Source organism: Phlebotomus papatasi, chromosome 2 (genome assembly GCF_024763615.1).
Source record: "Phlebotomus papatasi isolate M1 chromosome 2, Ppap_2.1, whole genome shotgun sequence".
NCBI lineage: Eukaryota > Metazoa > Arthropoda > Insecta > Diptera > Psychodidae > Phlebotomus > Phlebotomus papatasi.
The window spans coordinates 102,310,271-102,334,067 of record NC_077223.1 but is presented as its reverse complement, the minus strand read 5'-3'; the positions used below and the strand labels follow the sequence as shown (position 1 = coordinate 102,334,067).

At 33.6% G+C, this 23,797-nt stretch overlaps 1 protein-coding gene across 4 annotated transcripts in view; it reads right to left on the bottom strand.

Annotated features, from left to right (window-relative positions):
• The window catches only part of LOC129800477 (uncharacterized), a 114,161-nt gene that overhangs the window by 23,247 nt on the left and 67,117 nt on the right, over positions 1–23,797 (bottom strand). For all 4 annotated transcript variants that reach the window (XM_055844883.1, XM_055844881.1, XM_055844882.1 and 1 more), the window contains exons 2-4: positions 19,311–19,578; positions 10,801–10,918; positions 2,376–3,198 (exon numbers count right to left, since the gene is read on the bottom strand). In XM_055844883.1, the coding sequence (XP_055700858.1) occupies positions 2,376–3,198; positions 10,801–10,918; positions 19,311–19,396 (1,027 nt within the window). In that variant the 5' untranslated portion in view covers positions 19,397–19,578. The remainder of the gene's footprint in view (positions 1–2,375; positions 3,199–10,800; positions 10,919–19,310; positions 19,579–23,797) is intronic.

Here is a 23,797-nt window from a genome sequence, read left to right as displayed (position 1 = left end):
TCCCACTTCATTTTAGAGGATTTCTGTAGCTATTTCGTTAAAAATAATCGAAAATCCATTTAAAGAATCGTAGACACTTTCTAAATCGAATGAAATAATTGATGAATATGAAAAAATCAGAAACTTCACGGTTCTGCATACAAATAAATAATTTTAATCTCGCTTAATTTTAACTCTGGAATAACGCTGATCTGTGGTACAATTCAAATTATTCTTCGTTTGAATATTCAGCTGTTAAAGCGTTTCAATTTTTAATCAATCAGATAATGAGAGAGAACTGAAAATATTTTATGAGATTGAACAATAAATTATGCATAGTTGATGCAAAAGGTTCAAAATTTCAGATATTAAGTAATTGTCATAGGTCAAGTAATATACCACACAGTGACAGGCACGATATTAGTTCATGAAGACGTTTTACACATTTTTAAAGATACGTCATTATAATGACTAAAATTTTAGTAGTTTGACAGAAATTAATCTATGTAAGTTTAGTGATATAGTGCCAACGTTGCGGTGATTATTAAATATTACGTGCTTTACGATTTTCAGAATTAAAAATCAAGATTGGCCGGTGGTTCGGCAATATGATCGGCAGGACAATCTGACTTTGTATTCCTTCTTGATGAGTCTTCTTTAAGTCTAAGTAAGTCAAAACGTCAGATCGTCAGACTTACAAAAATTTGTATCATAAGGACTACAGGGTGGCTGAAAAAAAATGCAACAACTTTCAGAGGGCATAGCTGTCAAACCGCTGGTGATAGCGGTTTCATATTTTGTATAGTGGTGGTTCATTTTATTGGTTAAAAGCTTACAAAATCATTTTCGATAATATTTTGTAAAACTTTTTTAAACCGTAATGGAACTCAAACGTGACAATTTAATGTCGCTATATTTTGCAAGAAATGCGGAAGCAGCTGTCGTTAGGGCTCTTCAAAACTGGAATGTAACTAAACTTTCCGATTTTCGAAACATAACTTAAGTACAGGGATATTAGTAGCATTTTAAAATGCTTTGGTTTAGGTCTAAAAAAATTGCTTCATCCCTAGTCATCGTTCTTAAAATGAAAAAACAAATTGAACAAAATCTGCGTCACATCTGCAAACAAACGATCTCTGAGACGCATAGATCGCAAATAATCATGAAATAAATATTGTTGAAGGACCTCTATATGAAGCCTTAAAATCCTGAAAAGAAAGAGACACTTTCGATCCTCATAAAGAAGTTATGCTCGATCAACGAAGGAGTAAATTCGCTTGCACGTTCATGGTCAGTTTCAGAAATGTCATCTTTTCTGATAAGAAAAATTTTTAATTGAACAATTAATGCTCAAACAAAATAATTGTGTCTGTCTGAAGGAAAGATGATACGATAATTTAGACGTTCGAATGACCACCGGAAGTCAAGGACCACCTCATTTGAAGGTCTGGACTTCCTTGCAGACAAATTATAGCTTTTTACTGGGGGTTTTATGCTGTACCGTCAAAACGAATGCCAATGTGTTTCTGGAAATTGTCCTGGAAGGAGTGTTGGAGTCGTGGACAAACAAAAATTTTAGTAAGAAGTTCGATCAAGACTCGACAACGTCGCAAAAATCACACTCTGAATAAAATTTGGCTAAAAAAAACGTTTCGCACTTCATTTTGGGAAAACAATAAGCTTCACAATTCTTGGATGCATAATCGTTTGACTTCTCCAAAAGAGGCATTTTGTTGGTCAATGTTAGGACTAAAAAGTAGCAAAGTGTCAATGAGCTGAAGGCAGCCCTTCCTCGTGAATAGCAGGCCATTCAGAAGGCTGACATTCGTGCAAACTACGATGCATTTTCTGACAGACTTAAGACCATAATTAAGTCAAAATAAGATCGTATTGAATAAAACCGATAATATTCTAAAATTTTGATGTATTTACTACTATTTTTTCTTTATTTCAAAAAAGTTTAATAAAAAATGAGGATAATATAGCGCTGTAGTTTGTTGCATTTTTTTCAGCCACCCTGTAGTTTTTGCTGCTTGGGTATCTTCCCTATTTTGTTTTAAAAATGCTTTATGACTTGAGTAAAATTCCTGAAAATAAAATGTTTTGGGATAAAAATCTAGAAGAATAATATTTAGATCAGGGATGAAATAAATCAACATTATGAAAATATCGTGAAACTGAATGCCTAATTTGACCATCCAACTCTGACTTAAATACTTGACGTAATATCTCCTGGATATATGCATTTAATATCGTTACAGCAACTAATTCTAATCTGAAACATCCTGAAGCTAACTTTCAAAGTCTGACGACTTTATCGGTCGTCTGGAGCTTCCGGGGGGTGATATTTCGTGAAAAGTTTTCCCATTAAAACGTGACAAAGGAAGAATACTCACCTGGCGATGTGCCGTCGGTGGAGTAGCCAGTGGAGTAGGCACTTTCAGGTGAAGACAGGCTATTTATGACGTGCGCCAGGTGATTCGTGGGGGGCATTAGGCCATTTGAGGTGCACCTCTGCTGCTGATTCATCCTCAGGATATTCCTGTTCACTTCTACAATTGTACCCTTGAGTCCTCCGGCACTCAAGATGGCACCAAAAGTGGGATTCTTCTTTACCGGTCCCCGGAGACATGCCTCCAGGTGAACATTGGCATTAACAGTATCGTACCTGTCGAGGGTGTCGTCGTTCTTTCGTGGCAAAATCTTCCCGTAGCGCCCTTCCTCCTCCTGAGGATTTGCATAATGACCACTGGGATAAACCTCAAAATCTGCGTTCTTCCCCAAGTTCTCCTTATCTGTGCATTTACCCCTGAAACGCTCAATTGACCTGCCACTCCTCACCTCAGATGGTTGGAGAGTTCTGTGGATGCTGGGATCTGTGGATGCCCCTGAAGATGCCGAAGAAGTAGAGAAGGACATTGTGGCAAAGGGGGAAGAAGATGAGTTGAAAGATAAATTGGCAGCAATTGTAGATCTCTTAGAATGACCCTCAATCTCTGGCACATTGCTAAGGTGCTTGCAGAAGGGATTTGAGGGCATCGGAACCTTCCCCAGACTCTTATCATCGACACTTTTGGAATATGTAGATGGCTGGGTGGTTTTGCGAGGCATATTTCTGGGCGATGAACTCGATTTGACCATCTGACGGTATCCAAAATGATCTGAATGTGGTGACATGGCTACTTCCTGTGGAGATTGCCAGCCCACACGACTTGTTGCCTGATTTTTTTTGCATCCAAGGCGTAGGCACGGAAAAGAAAAATTATTTAAATCTACTATCTTTTGTAAATATTCGTAAATATACAAAAAAGAGTCGTAAAATTTTATCATTTGTTCGTAGAGTTGGTAAATTTCAAGAAATTTCATGAATTTCTGCCTAAAGTAGATGGCGACTGCTATGAAATTTCTGAAATTTTACCATCTCTATTTGTTCGTAAGTTTTTGCCAGACAAACAGAAATATACAAACAAATGTTTGTAAAAGTACAAAAATGTTCGTTTAATGTTACGAACAATGTTTGTGAAAAAGTACAAACTTTTACGAACTTGTTTGTCGATTATGCGATTTACGAGCATTTCGTAAGTCTACAATAGGAATTGACAAACATTCACGAACAATTTCACGAAATATTTTTTTTTAATGTAAATAAATGGTTAATGATTTGTAAATCTTACAAATGATTAGTCACGTATACAAAATTGTTTTAAAAAATTATACTACAAATAAAATATTTTTTTATAATTTATTTCAGGATTTATACAAACATTAATTATGCCCAACCCACAATAACTTTTGTTTTGTAAATATGTTTTTGACATTTCAATGAGAGTGAGTGAGATCTAGATCTAGTCATCTCGCTCATTCTCATAGGAAATTTTAAAAACATGTTTACAAACAAAAGTTATTGTGCGCTGGTCATAACCCTAATGTCTTAACTTATTGATTTTCTCAGTTTTAACAAATTTAATTTGTTATTATAACTAATTTTATCGCAGTAGTGTCTAACAAACTGATAATATTGGTTAATGTGGTGGAAAAACGAGGGTATCTCAGTGAAGAAAAACTTTCAATTACATCTCATTCTCCTAAAAAAAACACGAAAGTTATGTTTTTTTTTTTGCGTCCACAAAAGAAGCGTTTTCATTTCCCAATATATGAAAAGTTTTGGATATATCTCGTACGGTTGGTTGGCATTTTTGTCCCACTGAAACTTTCCATGGGATTGGCTTTGGGGAGGGTAGCTTGAGGGGGGCAAAGCAATAAAACTTTTTCATATGGCGGAAATTAATATTTGAAAGAGAGAAGAATATGTAGGGTGTGGGTGGGACAGAAAAAAGACCATTATATGTATGCCTTGGCAGAACAATCAAGCTGAGTGGAGACTTGAGCAAACACAATCCATGGAATGGAAATTGCTCAGAGAGGCGAAAACAAATCCCTTAAAACCATGAGCAACTCCAATCCATCCACTTCAGTTTTAGAGCACTTCGACGGCTCCCGGGTAAACAAAACTATTTCCAATTTGTTTCCTCCATGCCCACAATGAAAAGACAAATAATTTGCGGCTGAGGAAAGCCAAACCGATACATCCATTTTCAATAAATCAATTACTTCCTCCAAGCGATACTCTGTGGTTTTTCCCCAGATTTTTGCATAAAACAATAGCTGTGTTTAATAAACAATGTCTCGGTGTTCGTCTTTAAGATTGTTTTCTAGATCTGGGAATTGTGATGAAGATGGTGCAATGAAAAATTTATGCTAAAAGTCCTTTTATCACTCCCAAATCGCCTTTCAAGCCAGTAAAATGAAATTGGTGCGAATTTTCCTTATGTTTGCCAAGGACTTTTTGTGGGGTTTATCAAGATAAAATTTGATTCTGTCACGAAGAGAAATATCTATTTGCAGAATAATTCACTTCACAAATTGAAATATTTATGAAGATAATATATGTTCTTTTAAATTATGGACTGCACTATGTTTTAAAACACAATTTGGGCCAATCCATCTCAAAACGACCGAAAAAATCGCAAATCGAGGGGTCATGGTCTTAGATGTTTCTGAATTTTACATATGTTAAAGTACACGTAAAAATAATATACCCCTATTTTTTTTTTTCGTCTGAAAAAAATTCCTGGCCGGAGATACATGGTGTCAAAGATGGCGCCTCGCGCTTCATTTCTCAATTGTGATTTTTAGCAAATATTTTAAAATGCTCTATTTCGGGAACGGGTTGAGATTTCTTCTTGCTCTTTTTTTTTATTTGAAAGATAATTTTATACTCTTTAAAACGATACACTTGATTTTGCATTATCTGCTTAAGTTTTTTTGTAACGGTATTTTAAAAAATTTTTGAAAAAAATTAAAATTTAATTTTTCTCAAAAACCCCATTCTCAAAAATTTTGATATTTTTACTGTTGATCAGTAACATTGAGTACTGCATTCCCTGAAAAGGCGAGCTTCCACTTTTGCACTTACTTTTTTTTAAAAATATTTGAAAAATTACCATATTTTCAAAATAAAAAATAACCAGCTAAACTCAAAATTTTGAGTTCAACTTTTCAGGGAATATAGTACTCCACAATACTTATAAACAGCCAAAAAATCAAAATTTTTCGAAATCAAGTTTTTGAAAAAAAAATTTTTTTTTTGAGCTTTAAATAAAAATGTCTTTTATTGACAAAAATCAAACTTTAAGATACATTTGATACATGTGTCAATATGTAGATTTTTTTTAAACCGAATTTCAAAAAATTTTTTTTTTATTTTTTCAAAAATAATCCAAAAAAATTTCCAAATTTTTTTTTTTGAAAAACTAAAAGAAAACAAAAAACATAATTAGTACATGTGTTTAATATGATTTAAAGGCTTATTTTTGTCAATAAAAGACATTTTTATTTAAAACTCAAAAAAAAATTTTTTTTTGAAAAACTTGGTTTCGAAAAATTTTGATTTTTTGGCTGTTTATAAGTATTGTGGAGTACTATATTCCCTGAACAGTTGAACTCAAAATTTTGAGTTGAACTGGTTATTTTTAATTTTGAAAATATGGTAATTTTTCAAATATTTTTAAAAAAAAGTAAGTGCAAAAGTGGAAGCTCGCCTTTTCAGGGAATACAGTACTCAATGTTACTGATCAACAGTAAAAAAATCAAAATTTTTGAGAATGGGGTTTTTGAGAAAAATTATTTTTTAAATTTTTTCAAAAATTTTTTAAAATACCGTTACAAAAAAACTTAAGCAGATAATGCAAAATCAAGTATATCGTTTTAAAGAGTATAAAATTATCTTTCAAATAAAAAAAAGAGTAAGAAGAAATTTCAACCCGTTCCCGAAATAGAGCATTTTAAAATATTTGCTAAAAATCACAATTGAGGAATGAAGCGCGAGGCGCCATCTTTGACGCCATGTATCTCCGGCCAGGAATTTTTTTCAGACGAAAAAAAAAATAGGGGTATATTATTTTATCGTGTACTTTAACATATGTAAAATTCAGAAACATCTAAGACCATGAAGGGTACCCCTATGGTCGTCTTGAGATGGATTGGCCCATTTATATTTTGCATCTTTCTGGTCATAAATATTTGTCGTTTGAAATTGAAAATGGGTTGGAAAACACTTCCTTAAAATTTGTATTTTCTCTCATATTTTGATATTGTCGAAAGTCGGTAGAAGGTGGGACATTTTAAAGCAATATGAACTCTACTGTAGCTAACCCAGTCCAGCTCTTTTGGATTTTGAAATTTTTGAAAAAATACAGCACAGTTTCCATACAATTAGGGTAAAATTATATAATTTGGAATTAGTGTTACAAATTGGACAATTCGCCGGTACAAGTTGGACATGGCTTTTTTCTTGATAAATACAGTACAAAATTTGTTTTTAAGCACAAGGAACCAAATTATAAAACTAAAGCTTAAAAAATATACAAATGAAAATGAAGTACTAAATTTATCGAGACAAAAAGCCCTGTTCAAATTGTACCATTGTCCAACTTGTACCACTGTCCAACTTGTACCACTTTACCCTAATTCATTATCTCAAATTCCACACTGAAAGTCATGAGTTCTTGAATCTGCCCCACCTTCCGGTATCATATTTTATTTTGTTTCATAATTAGTTCTTTTTTGCATAGGGTTTATCCTTATATAATAATTTTTAGAGATTATTCGTTTCTTTTAATGAAAATTTATTATGTCATAAAAATTTGTTCTTCGATTTAACCTTTTAAGGACGAGAGGGTCAAAAATGAGGATAAGAAAAATCATGTTTTTTCTACTTTTTCTGAGCAAAATATAACTTTAGATAACCGTAGGAAAAATTTTGGTTTTAGGTCACCGGTGACCAAATCGTCCTTAAAGGGTTTATAAATACCTAGATTTACGCTAAATTTTATAACAAAAATCTTGTAAAAATTTAATTTTCACTCAATTTCGTCTTTTCGACTGAATTATTTCTACTAATTAATAGTATCGTCGTAAAATATTCCTATTGAGCTCCAGAGGAACCAAAATAAGCTAGTGATAAGATTAGATCAGCTTATACGGGCTTCAGACTAAAGACTTAGCTATTTGGATTAGCTCGCCTAATTCCTCATCAAGCATGATTTTTTTAGGAAATTTTTGTTTAGGATTAAATATTAAGGGCAAATGATTCATTAGATTTTAAAAAATCAATAAAATAGCTTGTTATTAAGATTTTTGAGACCTTCGGGAACTGGGCTAAACGTCCAGTCTGAAGCCGATATTATTGTAGGTAAGATTCTAAACGTGTGCAAAATCGGATTGCATGCAAGTTCGATTTGAAAATGAGAGATATTATACAACAATTTGGAATCAAATATCTGAAAATTTGCAAACTTTTTATTTATTATCAAAATATCTAGGATGTAAATGAACTGACAGGAGGATTATTGTAGAATATAGACCAGAATATCCTCAACAATTTTGCTCCAAAATTTGATCTTATCGGTTGCTCGGTAGCCGAGATAATTAATTTTTTTTTGGAACACGTTTTCTGACCACAGCGGGCATTTTGTCCATGTGACGAATTACAGGAATATCAAAGAATAGTGTTATTAGAAGGAATCACACCTAATGATTGAATTGATCATTTTTTTAAACCCTGTTTTTAATAAAGTTTTCGAGTAAAAGCCGTTATATCAGCACAGCACCTGCGTACTTTCGCAGCGTTTTTGTGGTAAAAAAAATTTTTTTTACGCTAAAACGACAAAGTCGAACAGATGGCATAATCTGAGCAAAACTAAAGACGTTTGGACGAAATATACAGTAGAGTCTTCCAAATTCGAACGCTTTGGGGGGGGGGTATTTTTGACATTGCTCATCTCCCAAATTCGAACGATATTTTCAAAACTATCGGAATTTATGTGAGATTAAATTGTACTTTCAGTGCACTTTCTCACAAATCTTCGTGGTGACGTACTTTTTTTATACGATCATAACATGTGTAAATATACAGGAAGTAGCCCAGATATAAGATTTTCAATCATATACAACAGGATTTTTTTTTACCATAACCCTACAATTGACATTTTGAATTCAAACGTAGTTCGAATTTGAGATATTCGGATTTGAGAGACTCTACTGTAGATAGAAATGTCTTCTGCAGTTATCCCGAAATAATTATAAAAATTGGTTGAGAAAGAATCGAGATAATTGAGGTTATGTGTTATGAAAATTGGTTTTTCGACTGTGGCGCCCCTAGAGTTGGCTCTACTATGTTTAAATGTTCTAGAAAATTGTAGAGCTTTATGAGGCCCTTCATTTGCGCCCTTATTCGCCAAAATCGGTCAGATAGCACCGGAGATATGATGTTTTGAATGTCGTGAACTTTGACTTCTCATATCTCCTGTTGTGTTTTAACCACAGCCAACTCACGCCATTTTTCGTAAACTTTAGACTAGACTACAACATTCTAAAATTTGATTTAGAACCACGATGTCGTTTTTGAGAAAAATGAGTTTGAATTTGAAGCTATCATAGGGCCACCTGTGGTGACCTTTTGAACTTTCATCTGAAAATGCTCATCGAGACGAAGAGACACAAAATTTAGGTCAAAATGGTAATTAGAACCGGAGACATAGGCCGGTCAATTTTTGAACATTGCCCTTTATAACTCGGGTCAGGGCACTCAGGGGTTACCGAGCGACTTAAGTATCTTTTTGTTTGATAGGTATAATATGTGGCTACAACATATTAAAATTTAAGCTCGATGCACAATAGAGTTTTTGAGTTATTTAATTTTTAAAATTGATAAAATTTCTTTTTAATAATAGCACCTGTAGCGGTGATTTTACAAACTTGGGAAGTGGCATGACATATGAGCTTATGCCCTCACCTTTTAAATTCTGATAATTAGAACCAGAGTTATTGCCCTTTTAAATTCAATGTTGCAATTTTTTATCAATAAATTCTATTACTTTAAAACAATTTTCGATGGTCTTTTGAATGATTTATGAATTCTTTCAAATCGGTTAAGAACCGGTAAATGGTAAATGATGTGAAAATGCTTTTGAGGTATAGCATCTAAGTCACGAGTTCGAGCATTTCGCAAAACCTGGGACCGCTAGGACGCTTTGATACCCTTGCTACCCCTTTTTTTAAATAAATCTTTGCTTAAGGATCAAATTAATTTCAAAGATCCTGCAGGCTTTTTAATAACAACAACTGTAAGTAGGCTATAATGTCCTCAAAATTGTCTTCAAATTCGAGCTATTGTTTCTAACAAATTATCTTTTAAAAGAAAAGTTCCATTGAAACAAAGACCTTAATTTTGTTTGAGTACCAAAAGAAACTTTAAAATTATAACAATGTCACTTTGCGTAGGAATCAAAAGTATAAGTCTTACATCGAGCTTAGAATTCACGGTTAAATGTCTCCCCTGGAGATTTTACAATTCAACTGGAAGAATGAAATTTTCTATTAAAACTTTTCACAACACATTTGTACTTGTTGAAGGGATTTCCATCCCTTCTAAAAATATCTTGTGGAAAAATATTCAGGAAGGTATCCTGTCATATACCTTCAACTTGTTACCAACCAAATTAGGGACAAAAGACAAGCTTTGCTGGAACTTTTTCTACCATTTGCTTATTTTAGGGGATACTTTTGGCAGGATGTCTCAGATATAAATATTCCGAACTGAGACATTTAAATAATTTTATAGTTTTTAGATGGAATACAAAAGATGAGTTGTACCTTTGATGTGTAATTTATCATGTGCATTACTGTATTATTTAACGTAGTTTTGAGTTTTGTGACAAGCTTAAGGGAAGGATGAGAAGGTGGATTTTGCCTTGGGAGCTTTCACAATCAACAAATCCTCACTTTGCATATAAATTTCGCATTTTCAGGGTAGAGAAAGTATTGTGTCTTTGTCCTTCCTGAATAATTTCTATTATTCCTCCAAAGCCAAACCCTTGGTGACAGTCTCGAGGGCCCATTTTGAGCTACACGACAAAGTCTTAGGAGGATGTAAATTGGCATCCTACGCCTGGGAGAGATATCCCCCAGAAATAGCAGGAGTCCTCCCACGAGATTAAAATTAAACTTTAAACAAGGCGAATTTTCCATCTTTTGCATGACATTCTGTCATTCTATTGTCTTTTCTCATCTGTTTCTTGTGCCCCCAAGTGACAAAGAGATATGTGTAATGGTGTTGTGGAGAAAGAATAACTCACAAAACAGTCCAAAACATTTGTCCTCTGTGCAAGATAGACAGAGAACCCCCAAAATAGGGAACTTTTGTTCCGGGAGTTATCGCAAAAGACAATGATAAGATTACCAAAATGGATGGTAACTTACATGGTTCTGAATTGGGGAGACTTCACGTCGTCGTGCTGGACTTCCAATGCTTGAATCTCCCTGATGTGAGCTTTTCTTCGTGTGTCCATTTGGGGTGTTTGTCGCAGCCAAATTGCCACTGAAAGTAAGAAAAAGACCAGAATACATACACTATTTCTAAAGATATTTTCCACCCATAAAAAATATATATAATAATAAAAAAAAAATCTCTCTCCTACATCCCTAAAGTCCTAAGCTCTTGTGAATCAAACTTAAGCGAGACGATCAAGACCAACAGATAAATTATGAGCTTTCTTCTTGGGATCCAACTGCCGTGCAACTTTTACCACCCTCGAGGGTGAGAAATTTCATATCCGTGAATCACGTAATGTGTGGAGGATGTTGGGCAAAAAGCTCAACATCGGATAAGAAAGTGGAGGAATTTCTCTCAGCAGCTAAACCACGTCTTAGCGAGTAGAGAAAAAAAATATTATCACAATATGAGGTGAAAATTTAGGAATATTAATATTAGATAAGTCTACAAGGTGCTTAGTCTACAAATTTAATTTCATGAAATATGCAGAGATAGGGGCGGGTTACTGATACATCTATTTTTGGATCAGACAACTTTACAAGTTCTTTGGTTACAGCTGTAATTGAGTCGTCTGAAAACTTCTATAATCTTCTGTTTACACTTTGGTTATTAATACAGACCCGATGTCCCTGAAATATCTAATGAAATATCAGTCAACCAATTAAGAGGAGACTTCTTCTTTGACAGTAATCGTATCCAATTAAGTCATAGATCCACGAGATCCACTTGGATAGCTCCGATGGGGTTATTACATAAAAATAAGTTACTAAAGATGCTTTTCTATCATTAATACTCATCCAGAATTGACTGCCCACAGCTTTTTGATAATTTGGAGTAGTCCTGTCGACTAAATTACCAATTAACGAACAGACTAGGATAAGTGACCCAAATTTCGGCATAGTTGCATGCAAGCGTCAAAGCCTCAAGCTTGAAATGTAGGGTAAGTGTGCCAAATTTCGGCATATTTGCATATAAGCACCGAAGTCCTATGTTTGAAATGCAATATTTTTAATTCATTTTGATATTTTTTGTTACTTCCTTTTCGGGAAGGTTGTGTGGAACCTTTAAAACTAGTTTATCATCCTTGTTTTCTTTAAATCACTTCCTAAAATATTGAAAAATTAATAAAAATGTGGACATTGCTTTGGGTAGTATTCCGGTCACTTTGAGTGAAATTCCGGCCACCTTTTTTCTGGCCACCTTTTGTAACGCAACGGATAAAAAATTTTAAAACGTCAAACGAAACGAGTTTAATATTTAGTTTAATACGTTTATATGACCCACAAGCCCTGAGATTTTCCGTGTAATTTGTCCTGAAGACCTGAAGAGTAGCATCTCAAATTTACGCGCAGATTCCCGCAGCAATTTGCCCTTCCTGAACTCTTCCAATGCCTTTTCCACATAATCTTTTTCATAGAAGCTATGGTTTTTTTCTCTGGACATTGTAGAACTCAGAAATTGAAAAAAAAAACACAAAATGAATAAGAAATTTAGGAAAGCAAAAGATGTTGCCGGAATAGGCAACACTACCTCACCGGAGAGACGCTCACAAAGTATATACTTTTTTACGCGAAATACAGGATCCAGCTGGGAAATTTCACCCGAAATTTAAAGATTGATTCACTATTAACATAAACAGAATCAATCTTTAATGAAAACTAATCAATTTTCATGAAAAACACCGAAGGAAAACTTCTTGCACTTCACTCCAAATCGTAAGACTGCTAGAAACACAATCGATTTGTCACATTTTTTGTAAGACTCTTTCCACACTGAGTTTTTACAACGCAATTTAAATTCTAATTAAACCTTAAATATAACGGTCTTTGTGTTAATACATCCTAAAATGAATAAATATTTAAAGGCAAAATGAATTCATTAACTATTCCAAGATAACATATATAATTTTAATTAATTTATTTCCATGGCCGAAATTATACTCAAAGCGGCCGAAATTAGAAGCTGGCCGAAATTTGGCACACTTCCCCTATTTTTTTTTTAATACAAATTGATTTTTTTTGTTACTTCCTTTTAAGGAGTGTTGCTCGGAACGTTGTAAATAGTTTATTGTTTTCATTTTTTCTAAAATCATTCCTAATAGGTTTTAAAATGAATAAAAATACAATATAAACATAACTTTGGTGGCATATTTCGGCCAAAATCATTCTCGTAGTTCCTTGTCCTTCCGGAAATCTTCCAATGGCCTTTCTACATCACGTTCGTCGGAGCGACATTTTTTTAATTTTCTTTGCATTGTATAATCTCTAGACCTAGAGTATGCATAAACTAAAAAATCATAAGAATTTGAGGAACAAAAAACTAACTCTACACGTTCTAAGAACTGGATTTTACCCAAAATAGTGATGTGAATGAATTTATAACATCCATCTTATACCCTAGATTCACTTACGACTTAAGCCGAGAGACGGCTTTAGGTAATTATTATCAAAATGATGATTTGCTCAAATGAGTCCCAACTTCCCATACATAAAAAAATGAAAAATCAAAAAAAATATATTAAGCGTAAATCATTCTAAATTAGTGTCTTAATCTTTTTTTATAAGGGTAAAAATATATCAATACAACAAATGTATTTTTTACGGCCTGTAAGAGTGTCAGAGGCATTGCCCTTCTTAAGTTTGTGCGACTGAATAGGGGGAGGCTTTGATCGTTCGCACATACGCTACCTTCAGACACTTCATATTTCTCCCATATTCCTTTATGAATCTCACATATGGCTATATATTGTAATAGCTAACCTTAAATCCCATCTTTCCTGAAAAAATTGAGAGTCTAATCCTTTTTTCCTAGTTTCAGGAAACAAAAAATAAAAACAGGTCCAAAACTGTAATTTTGCTGTGCAATATTTCATACGATTGTGCAGAATTAATATCACTTTTCTGAAAAACTACTATCACAAAGGGTAGAAGGGTTATTAGGAATCAGATTTATGTAAAAATCTTTTAGGCTGAACAGGCACTTTTTGTGGGTGGAACAAAATTCACAAACTTGACTCAGATTCATCGATCGCACATAGAAGACTGCTTCTTTCAGATATTTTCCAGGAAACTTCATTTTAGATACGATCCCTCATATTCACATCTATTGTAATCTACCGATTTGATCCACCACTAAAAAGGAAAACTTAAAAATCGTAAAGTTGATAAACAAGAAGTAATTTGACTCAAATAGGCTGCAGTTGAGTAATTATTAAGCAATTTTGCATTTCTTTGATATAAAAATATTTTTCAAGCTTGCACAAACTGAATGTGCAATGAAAGAATCACATCTGCAATAAGCTCATACAGTTTACAACTGGTTTTTTGACAATCTTTGACATAACCTCACTATTGTGTTGTTTTGCATGACAAAGAAAAGAAATTGTCCGTGAGAAGCTGTTTTGTGAAAATTTTAGCTTGTTCACCTGCTGAAGCTCAATATCTGTGCTAAATCCCGATTCCTGCAGCTGCAGGAACAGAGAAATCTTCAATGATGCGCATTCAAACGTTTTTGTGCATATCCGGCTCCGTGGAGGAATGGTGGAATCTTGTGTGGTCTTCTCGCTTGCAGAGTTTTAGTCAATTTTTAGCTTTAAAAACTTATTGATTCGTGTAAATTTCGTGATATTTGGACTTTTTAAGAAAGTATTCATCAGATTTAACCGTTTCCGGAGTGAAATTCTCGTAGAACCAATCAAAAAAATGGTTTTTAATGTCAATAAAACATCTCTCAGAAAAGTTCCAAAAAAGTGATATTAAAATGTTTTATTCTATATAAAAATGGTTTAATCAAGTAGATTAGAGTTCCCTTTAAACAATGATGTGCAACTTTTAGTGTCCGGTGCAAAATTTACGGTGAAAATGGGGTGTTCAATGATGGCGTGAATCGTGTGCGATAGTAGAAACTTGATTCATCTATCGGATAAATCGCCATTAAATTTTCATTTTCCTCTGGAGGAAAATCTAAGGATTTCCTGGAATTTTGTTTGGTGGGATTATAAACCTTATAAGTAAGACATTTTTTTGGCATAGTTGGAGAATCCATACAGTTTGCATGGTAGTCAGAAAAAATCACTGAACTTGAACATCATTTTTGTATGCGAAAGTTCAAAGCCTCCCCCTACCCTTTTCTTGCGCCCTACTTTTTGTGAAAATCACAATTTCAATGTAAATTTGATTGAAAATGAGTTCGATATAGGTATATAGAGAACACTGGGGCACCACCAAACAAGGGTACCACCAAACACTGTGATTTTTAAATAGGTATAAAATTTTATGGCCTCTACACACTAGAGAAATTTATGTCCATATTGAAGCAAATTTCCTACGACTGTGTAAGAAAAACTTTTCAATATGGACATAATTTTCTCTAGTGTGCAGAGACCATTAGAGAATGAGACTTATATGAAATCATAAATACTATAAAGATTCTTTTCCAGCGAAAGAATGATCTACATAGTTCAAGTAGTTCAGAAATGAAAATCTTTTTTGCAAAATTGTGAGATTTTGATAATTCTAGTCATCTATATATCTACCTGGAAAATAAAACTAAAATAAGTTACATAAAATTTCACTACACCAGTTTTTTTCTACATGTTTTGGGACAATATTTCTGTATTTACTTAAGAAATTATTTATTTATTTATTTTATTTCGATGTACCGGGTTTCTATTGCCATTTTGTACATTGTTCAGTTTACATATTTTATTATTCAGTTTACAATGTTTCGTGAAAAAGTCCATTCAGACGCTTCAATCATTTGCACCGGGCGGGACTCGAACTCACAACTGTGACAGTCGAGCCGGGGGTCACTCCGCCCAAGAGCCGAACGCTCTTACCAATTGCACCACGGACCCCCACTTAAGAAATTAATGTTCACATTTTCTTAAGAGAATATAATATCAATCACAAAACAGTGTTTGGGGCACCACCAAACAGGCAAATGTCTCACAATTGTAGATGTCGCGAGCGTAGCTTGAATGACAAAATTTTTCTTCTTATCTTTCTTACTCTGGCACACCCTTTATGTTCGACTTCCGAAATTTATATCCATTCATTGAATTTTCATTCAAAATTCAGGAGAAATGAGAGAAATATAGTTTAATGAACCTGATTTTGCTTTAAATGAATTTTTAATCAAAAATTGACGGGTTATTTTTCGATTTTATCAAAAACAAATCTGAAGAGCGTGCAAAATTCGAAGTTTAGGTAAAATGTTCGCTAAGATTTAGTGGCGCTGCTTACCAAAAAGAAGTCGATTGTTGTCAAAATGACGAAAAGTCAATGGAAAAATATGTTAGTTGTGCATTGCTTTAGTTTTCTGCTTTTTTAGTCATTTACTCTAAATGTTGCAGTGTTTTTTGAGAATTATTCAGATTGTTAATATTTTCTTTATATTTAAGAGTTGTGGTGAATGCCCAAAATAACTTCAATGGGTGAGAAAAAGAGGTGTTTACTGGTGCCTCAGAAAATGTTAGGTGGTACCCCGGGTGGTTGAAAGAAATCGAAAAATACATGGTGACACAATTTTCCTTTTTCTGGAAAATTTCATTGTTTTACATCATTCTTTTATGCATTAATATGTAGCCTATACCCATGGTTATAACATGGGGTAAGAAACATTTTTTTAAATTCATATATTTCTTAGAAAATTTAGTCAAAAGCGCATCTTTCAAAAGTGTTTGGTGGTACCCCAGTTTCCCCTATGCTGCGTGTAATGTACTCAATATAGAGAGGGACAGAAATTTTGATTTCATAAAATTTTCCTTATCTAAGAAGCATATCGGAGGTATTATTATATAAATTGAATAACATACTGACCGTAAAGATGTTTCCTCTCAGTAAATTTGAGGTTTACCTCATAATAAAGTAAAACTGAGAAATTGCTGTGAAGTTCGTAGTGAACTTAAGACACACACCATAAAATCTAATTAAGTCCACTTGTTTTTAATTATTTGCTTTGGAAGCTTGAATTTCTTTGCTAAAGTTAGTCAAGTTGTAAAGAAAACTACGAAGGGAAAAGTTAGTAGGGGAAAGCTCTCTACCTTCAGACCACTTCAGACTACTTTTGACTACTTTTGATACATTAAAATATTTTACTTTTAAAAGTTATTTCAATGCCTCAAATTTCATGAAATTAGGCATGGTTTAAAAATCCATAAGTAACATAGAAAAAATGGAATTGTCCGAAGCTAGCGCGCTTTCTCTTATAGTACCATTTATCACTGCTGTAAACATTAAACTTATTTTATTTTTTAAAGTTATCCCATATGTGTTTTTACTTATATTTTTTTATAAATTTAAACTTCAATATCATAAAAATATTCTCGTTTTATTGAAAGTTGTTTTATATTTTCAATGAGCTTTAAGATAAAGATTTCTTCTCCGAAGTGTCAATATAAAAGCTCGTAATATATAACCCATGTTTATCGTTATTTATTCAAAACAGATTGTGAATTCTTCAGTTGCAACTTTAACTCAGCCACCATTTAAGTACCATTTTAATAATGCAAAAACACTTTTCACAACTTCCTTTTTGATTGTGAATTTCTTCAAGCCTTTATAGCTCAGTAGGGGAAGGCTAGGCTTTAACAGGCAATAACATAATGTAATTAAATGAATGTAATGGAATGTTAAATAGAGGGAGGTGGGGCTACTGTGAGTAATTGGTCTACATTGATATCCGATTTTTCACGTATTTTAAACACTAAACCTACCGACCCTTTTTGTCGCTTTTCCGAGCGCGCTCGGTCAAATGACAGATCGTGGTAAGGTAGGGTACTCAACAAATTTTTCTCGGAAAAAAGGAAAAATTATATTTAAAGCACTGAAAAAATATTACATGCATATTTTAAGGAATTCATAAAGTTTGATAGCGACATTACACTGTTTAAATATATGTCAATTTTAAAAAGTTTTTGAGCCGATCATTTTGTCCGGGTCTTGGTAGGTTTAGTGTTAACCCATTCAGTCAATGTACCAGAAATACTTGAGATAGAATGCTCATATTTTGGGATTAGTTTCCTACAGATTAATAGATGAATTTCTTGAAAAGAAAAAAAATTACCTATTAAGGGGGCGCGGGGAGCCCCTGTCAAACACTTAACGGTCACTTAATTTAAATTCTGTGCCTTAATTCATTAGAAACTCTACTACTTTAGATAGAGTAACTATCCAAGAAAACAAATTGGCAACTAGAATTCAAATCAGGAAAGAGGAAAGAGGCCAATTTTAACAAATTCGGCGGGATGTCGCATTTTTCGTCCGCCATTTTGAGCAAAAATTTTGCATGACCTTCCACGAAGCGAAAAAAGAACAACAAAATGCATTTCTATCTCTGTCGGACTATTTTTCCCAAGTAATTGAAGAACTAAAGTTACTAAAAATCTATTCCCGACAGCAATTCTGTTAAAAGTTGTCCAGGAATAAATCATCTAAAATCACTCAATTTGCGTATGATATATAAAACCATGGTAAGGAATGGGTTAAAGCAAACTGGACATTAACGTTATTTAATTTAGCTCTACAAAATAATTGAAGAATTAAATAAAAAATAAAATAATTATAATGCCGAGCTTCCTTTAGAACTGTGCTATAAAAATCATATATCAATGTAATCAAATTGTTCAAAGTAGCCCCACCTCCCCTTATGCGAAAAATCATTTATAAATGGAGCTCTACAGCTCAAAATAGCCCCACCACTCTCTATAAAATGAATCAATAAAGCATTTTTTCTTCCTTTCATTCAAGAAATTTAAAAATGTAACCCATTAAAACTGAAAAATTTTAATAATACTAAAAGCTTGACATTTTCTTGAAGACATTTTGGGGCAAAATTGTGATGTAGCATGCTGATTCAAAATTGCACGAATTACTCCCGGAAAAATTGCCACACCTCATTCGCTTCTTTAGGAGGTAGCACGCGTTTTTAAGTGACGTGAAAAATACATAACCCAGTGGGAGTTTTCCCAGCCAAATGATAGGATTTGAGGGAGTGGATGAGGTGAATGATGGAATGGAGTTACCCTGAAAGCGATGTATTAAAGTTTTGCCAACACCATGTAAATTTTTATCTCACATCCTCGACACTTTAGCCTTTTCTCGGTACAACTGTATAGTAAATTCAGTGAGGAAACTGAGTGGATTTTCCGAGGGGGAGAATGTGGAAAATTTATGGGCACGTTATGGCAATAAAATCGAAATGCAATTTAAGGTGGGGGTTGAAATAAACGGTTTTGAGGGGAAATATTTGCACAAGCATTGCCCATATCTTTTCACCTCTCTAAAAGACAAACTAATAAGTCTAATGCGGTTTGTCAGCCTTTCAAGAAATTGCGATAAAACACGTGAATTTTGTCACATAATCCAAGAGTGGTGAAAGTATCTTTTCCACCACCCTCATATACCTCATCCAGGTGATTTATTATTCATTCGCTTACCTGTTTCCATTTTTGTTCTTATTCCCCTTCTTCTTCGGTCGTCCAATGTGATTTTCCATCCATGATCGAATTTTGGATCCAAACATTATTCCTCACTCGTTTCTCAGTGTCGCACAAACATCTTAAATTCATGAGTGTCTCGGAATCACTCCTTCAGCCGAATGAGACTTGTTCTTTGAACCTTCCAGCATTTAGCACTGATTCAAATTTATTCTCACACCACTTCTCATCCCAAAATCACGTAGCTCACAACAGCGAATGGCCCAATCTGCAAAAGATAGAATCAAAGGGAAAATCTCTTTTTATGCCGAAACGAAATATTTTTTTTCTATAAAATAGCAATATACATTTTTTGGTACTGAGCAATAGGATTATGGTTTCCCATATAAAATAGAAAATGACGATGCACTGGAGCATAGACATATAAAAGAGATTTTTGGAGAGATTTCATTTCTTCGATACAATCTGAATTTGTAATTTCGTAATACTCTCACAAAAACCTCATATTTGCAATGTTTCGAAAAAGTCAAGGGAGATTTATCTATATCAAGTGTTCAAATAGTTTTAGAGCAGACCTAAAAGTTTTAGAATAATTTTAAGAGAAAAAACACAGATATGACCTGTAACTCTTTCTTATTTATTTAGTTAGGCCTTATTTCAATTGCGTGGATGTGCGCCTTTTACGACCAGAGGTGTCTCCAGATCCCACAGCGTTCCAACTAACAATCTACTCCCTATGACGATCCAAAACATGACCTAAATCTCAATACTAATCCTCTCTACGATACACTTCCTGAAGAGGTATCTCACAGACTAACACTAACGAATATAGGGGAAACTGGGGCACCAGTAAACACGGGGTAGCACCAAACACTGCGATTTTTTAATCGGATATTCGATTTCAAAGGATAAGACCTGAAGATATTTATAGGCACTATAGGGATGTTTGTCCACTGTAGGAATGGTTGAGATAGTCCAAGTAGTTTAGAATTAAAAATTAGTGTTTGGTAGTACCCCGTGTTTGGTGGTGCCCCAGTTTCTCCTACATAGAAAAAAAAATTGTAAAATTGTTCGTATATGTTTCGTTATTTGGGAACTTACAAAGTGTTCGCTAATCGTATAACCCTACAAACAAGTTCGTAAAAAATTGTACTTTTTTACAAAAGTGTTCGTAAAGTTTTGCCAGTTGTTTGTATGGTTTTCCAGGAAACAAAAATGTACGAACAAATATTTGTAAAAGAGCAAAAATAGCTCGTCAAGTAAAGATGTTACGAATAAAGTTTGGGAAAATGTACGAACTTTTACGAATTTTAGTGATTTATGAGTTTTACAAGCATTTCATAAGTGCCCGAATATTTATCCCAAACATTTTTTTCTTTAACGGCGTTATCACACTTGCACATTAATATTTTAATGTGATTCACATTAATTGTCGCTTGTAAGCGTCCAAATATGTTATTTGTGTCTTTGAGTCACTTAATATTTGGGGTTTTTCTATTTATTGATAAAGAAGTGGACTTGGCCTGCAAAATTACGTTTAAATTTACCTAAAGCATAAATATTTTTCACATTAAAAAATTAGAGAGAAAATCGCATTAATTTTTCGCATTAATGCTATGAATCAATTTATATCAAATTTTGCGGGCCAAGTCTACCTTTTTATCAACAAATAGATCAAATTTTGAATATAAAATGATTCAAACACACAAATTACACATTTGGACTCTCACCAGCGACAATTCATGTGAATCATATTAAAATTTTAATGTGCAAGTGTGATAACACAGTAAGGGAAAGTACTCTCCATTCGAACGTTCATACTTTCGAATAATGTAAATTTCAATTTATTTTTCCTAAGAAACTTACACATTTCTATAAAATATTAGTTGGCTTATCATCAAATGTTGATTATTTCGTGATAATTTAATGTAAATTTCTTACGAAAAACGAAAAAAATTCACATTATTCGAAGGCATGAACGTTCGAAGGGAGAGCACTTTCCCCAATATGATGTCAACTCAAATATCATTTTGGTGGGTTTAGCCGTTTAGTTTAGATAGAACTAATCACTATCGTTACACCTGACTTTTCTCTTAAATTAAATACATTGCTGAAAAATCATCCAATAACTTGAGTATCACTTTAATGACTGATTAAAAACACAATTCTAGAACAATTAAATATCAGCTAGAGTGGATTTGAAATATAAATTAGTAATGGGAACTGATGAACGTCGTGGAATGAAGAGGTAGCTTAGAAAATTCTGATTTTTCTCAAAGATTTCTGCTCATATTCCAAACATTATCAGTGATCATTTCTTTTCTCGTTTTGTTATAAAGTCAGGGATTTCGCAAGACATGAGATTCAGAGTCTCAGAAAGAAAATGAGAAAGAAAGAAATTTTTAAACTCGCCAATTTTACTTGATCCCAAGGAAAAATCATTAAGGAAACTAAAGAAAACTATCCTTCTTGTTTGTGTCTTTGATAAGATTAATAAAACTTGTTGAAAGATTTTTAAAGATCAGAAATAAGAAATGCATTCCTACCGGTCAATTCTTGTTTTTTTTTTTCTAAATGCAATAATTTATTTATTATATTTTGAAATTCAAAATCTAATATCTCTGACTAACAATTTTGAGGTTAAAAGTTGCTTAATTTAATGCACAATAACTCTTCGAAAAATGCCAAGGATCTGCAATAACAAAATCAAAGAACATTTTGTAAAAATTTTAAAAAGTGCACCATAATCGTTTCGAGACCATTCGAGACAATATTGTCTTATAGAGGGGTCATCGCAGACCGGAAGTCGATATTTCATATTGTTTGCCCTCTGGTACAGAATCACAAATTTTCGGACAAATAGAAACAAAATATTAAAGAAAGTTAAGTATAATTTACCAGTACTTTACCGATTCATTACCAATTGGAATCGATGCAGTCATATTGGGAATTTCAAAACCTTTCTAAAAGTTAATATGTTGAAAAATCAGCCCTCCGGAATGGTTAAACCAAATGATATGTCCGTCTGCGCTACTTCCAAAACATATCCGAAAGAAATAAAAATCGTAGGAGATATTTTCGAATTAAACCAAAAAATGGTTTTGAAACGGGGCGGGTGGGAGGAAAGAGGAAAAAAATTTTAGAGTTAATGTTTGTTTATTAAGGGCCACCAAAAACCAAAAGTTGATAATCTTATATGGGCTTCAGACCTAAAGCTTAGCCATATGGCTTAATGGTGCTATTCCAATGAAAAAGTGACAATGTTTTTTAGTACATTACTGTTCTCAAGTACTAAAAAAGACCACGTCTGTTCCTATACGTCATTTCAAGGAAAATAATGAGTAAAAAATATTAATGATGCTCGCCGACTTTTCACCACTGAGAATTCACGGAAAACTCATGGAAAACCTGCGAAAACTCGCGGTTGAGGTTAAAGTTGCCAACTCCCGGCCATCCAACTGCATCACGCCACCAAGCTGACATGACAGGTTACTCCACACTGACTGAATGTCAGATGGCATTATGATTGGGTGAAAGCTTGTTCGGAGGGAATATTCGAATTCGGATTTCGGTTGAACTTTTCTTTTGTGTCGGTTCCTGTCATGACTATTTCGTGATTTTGAAACACGACGAGGACTGGGGAAAATATGAAGTTTTTGTGTAGAGAGAAGAACCTTAGGGGGAGGCTTTGATCGTTCGCACATACGCTACCTTCAGACACTTCATATTTCTCCCATATTCCTTTATGAATCTCACATATGGCTATATATTGTAATAGCTAACCTTAAATCCCATCTTTCCTGAAAAAATTGAGAGTCTAATCCTTTTTTCCTAGTTTCAGGAAACAAAAAATAAAAACAGGTCCAAAACTGTAATTTTGCTGTGCAATATTTCATACGATTGTGCAGAATTAATATCACTTTTCTGAAAAACTACTATCACAAAGGGTAGAAGGGTTATTAGGAATCAGATTTATGTAAAAATCTTTTAGGCTGAACAGGCACTTTTTGTGGGTGGAACAAAATTCACAAACTTGACTCAGATTCATCGATCGCATATAGAAGACTGCTTCTTTCAGATATTTTCCAGGAAACTTCATTTTAGATACGATCCCTCATATTCACATCTATTGTAATCTACCGATTTGATCCACCACTAAAAAGGAAAACTTAAAAATCGTAAAGTTGATAAACAAGAAGTAATTTGACTCAAATAGGCTGCAGTTGAGTAATTATTAAGCAATTTTGCATTTCTTTGATATAAAAATATTTTTCAAGCTTGCACAAACTGAATGTGCAATGAAAGAATCACATCTGCAATAAGCTCATACAGTTTACAACTGGTTTTTTGACAATCTTTGACATAACCTCACTATTGTGTTGTTTTGCATGACAAAGGAAAGAAATTGTCCGTGAGAAGCTGTTTTGTGAAAATTTTAGCTTGTTCACCTGCTGAAGCTCAATATCTGTGCTAAATCCCGATTCCTG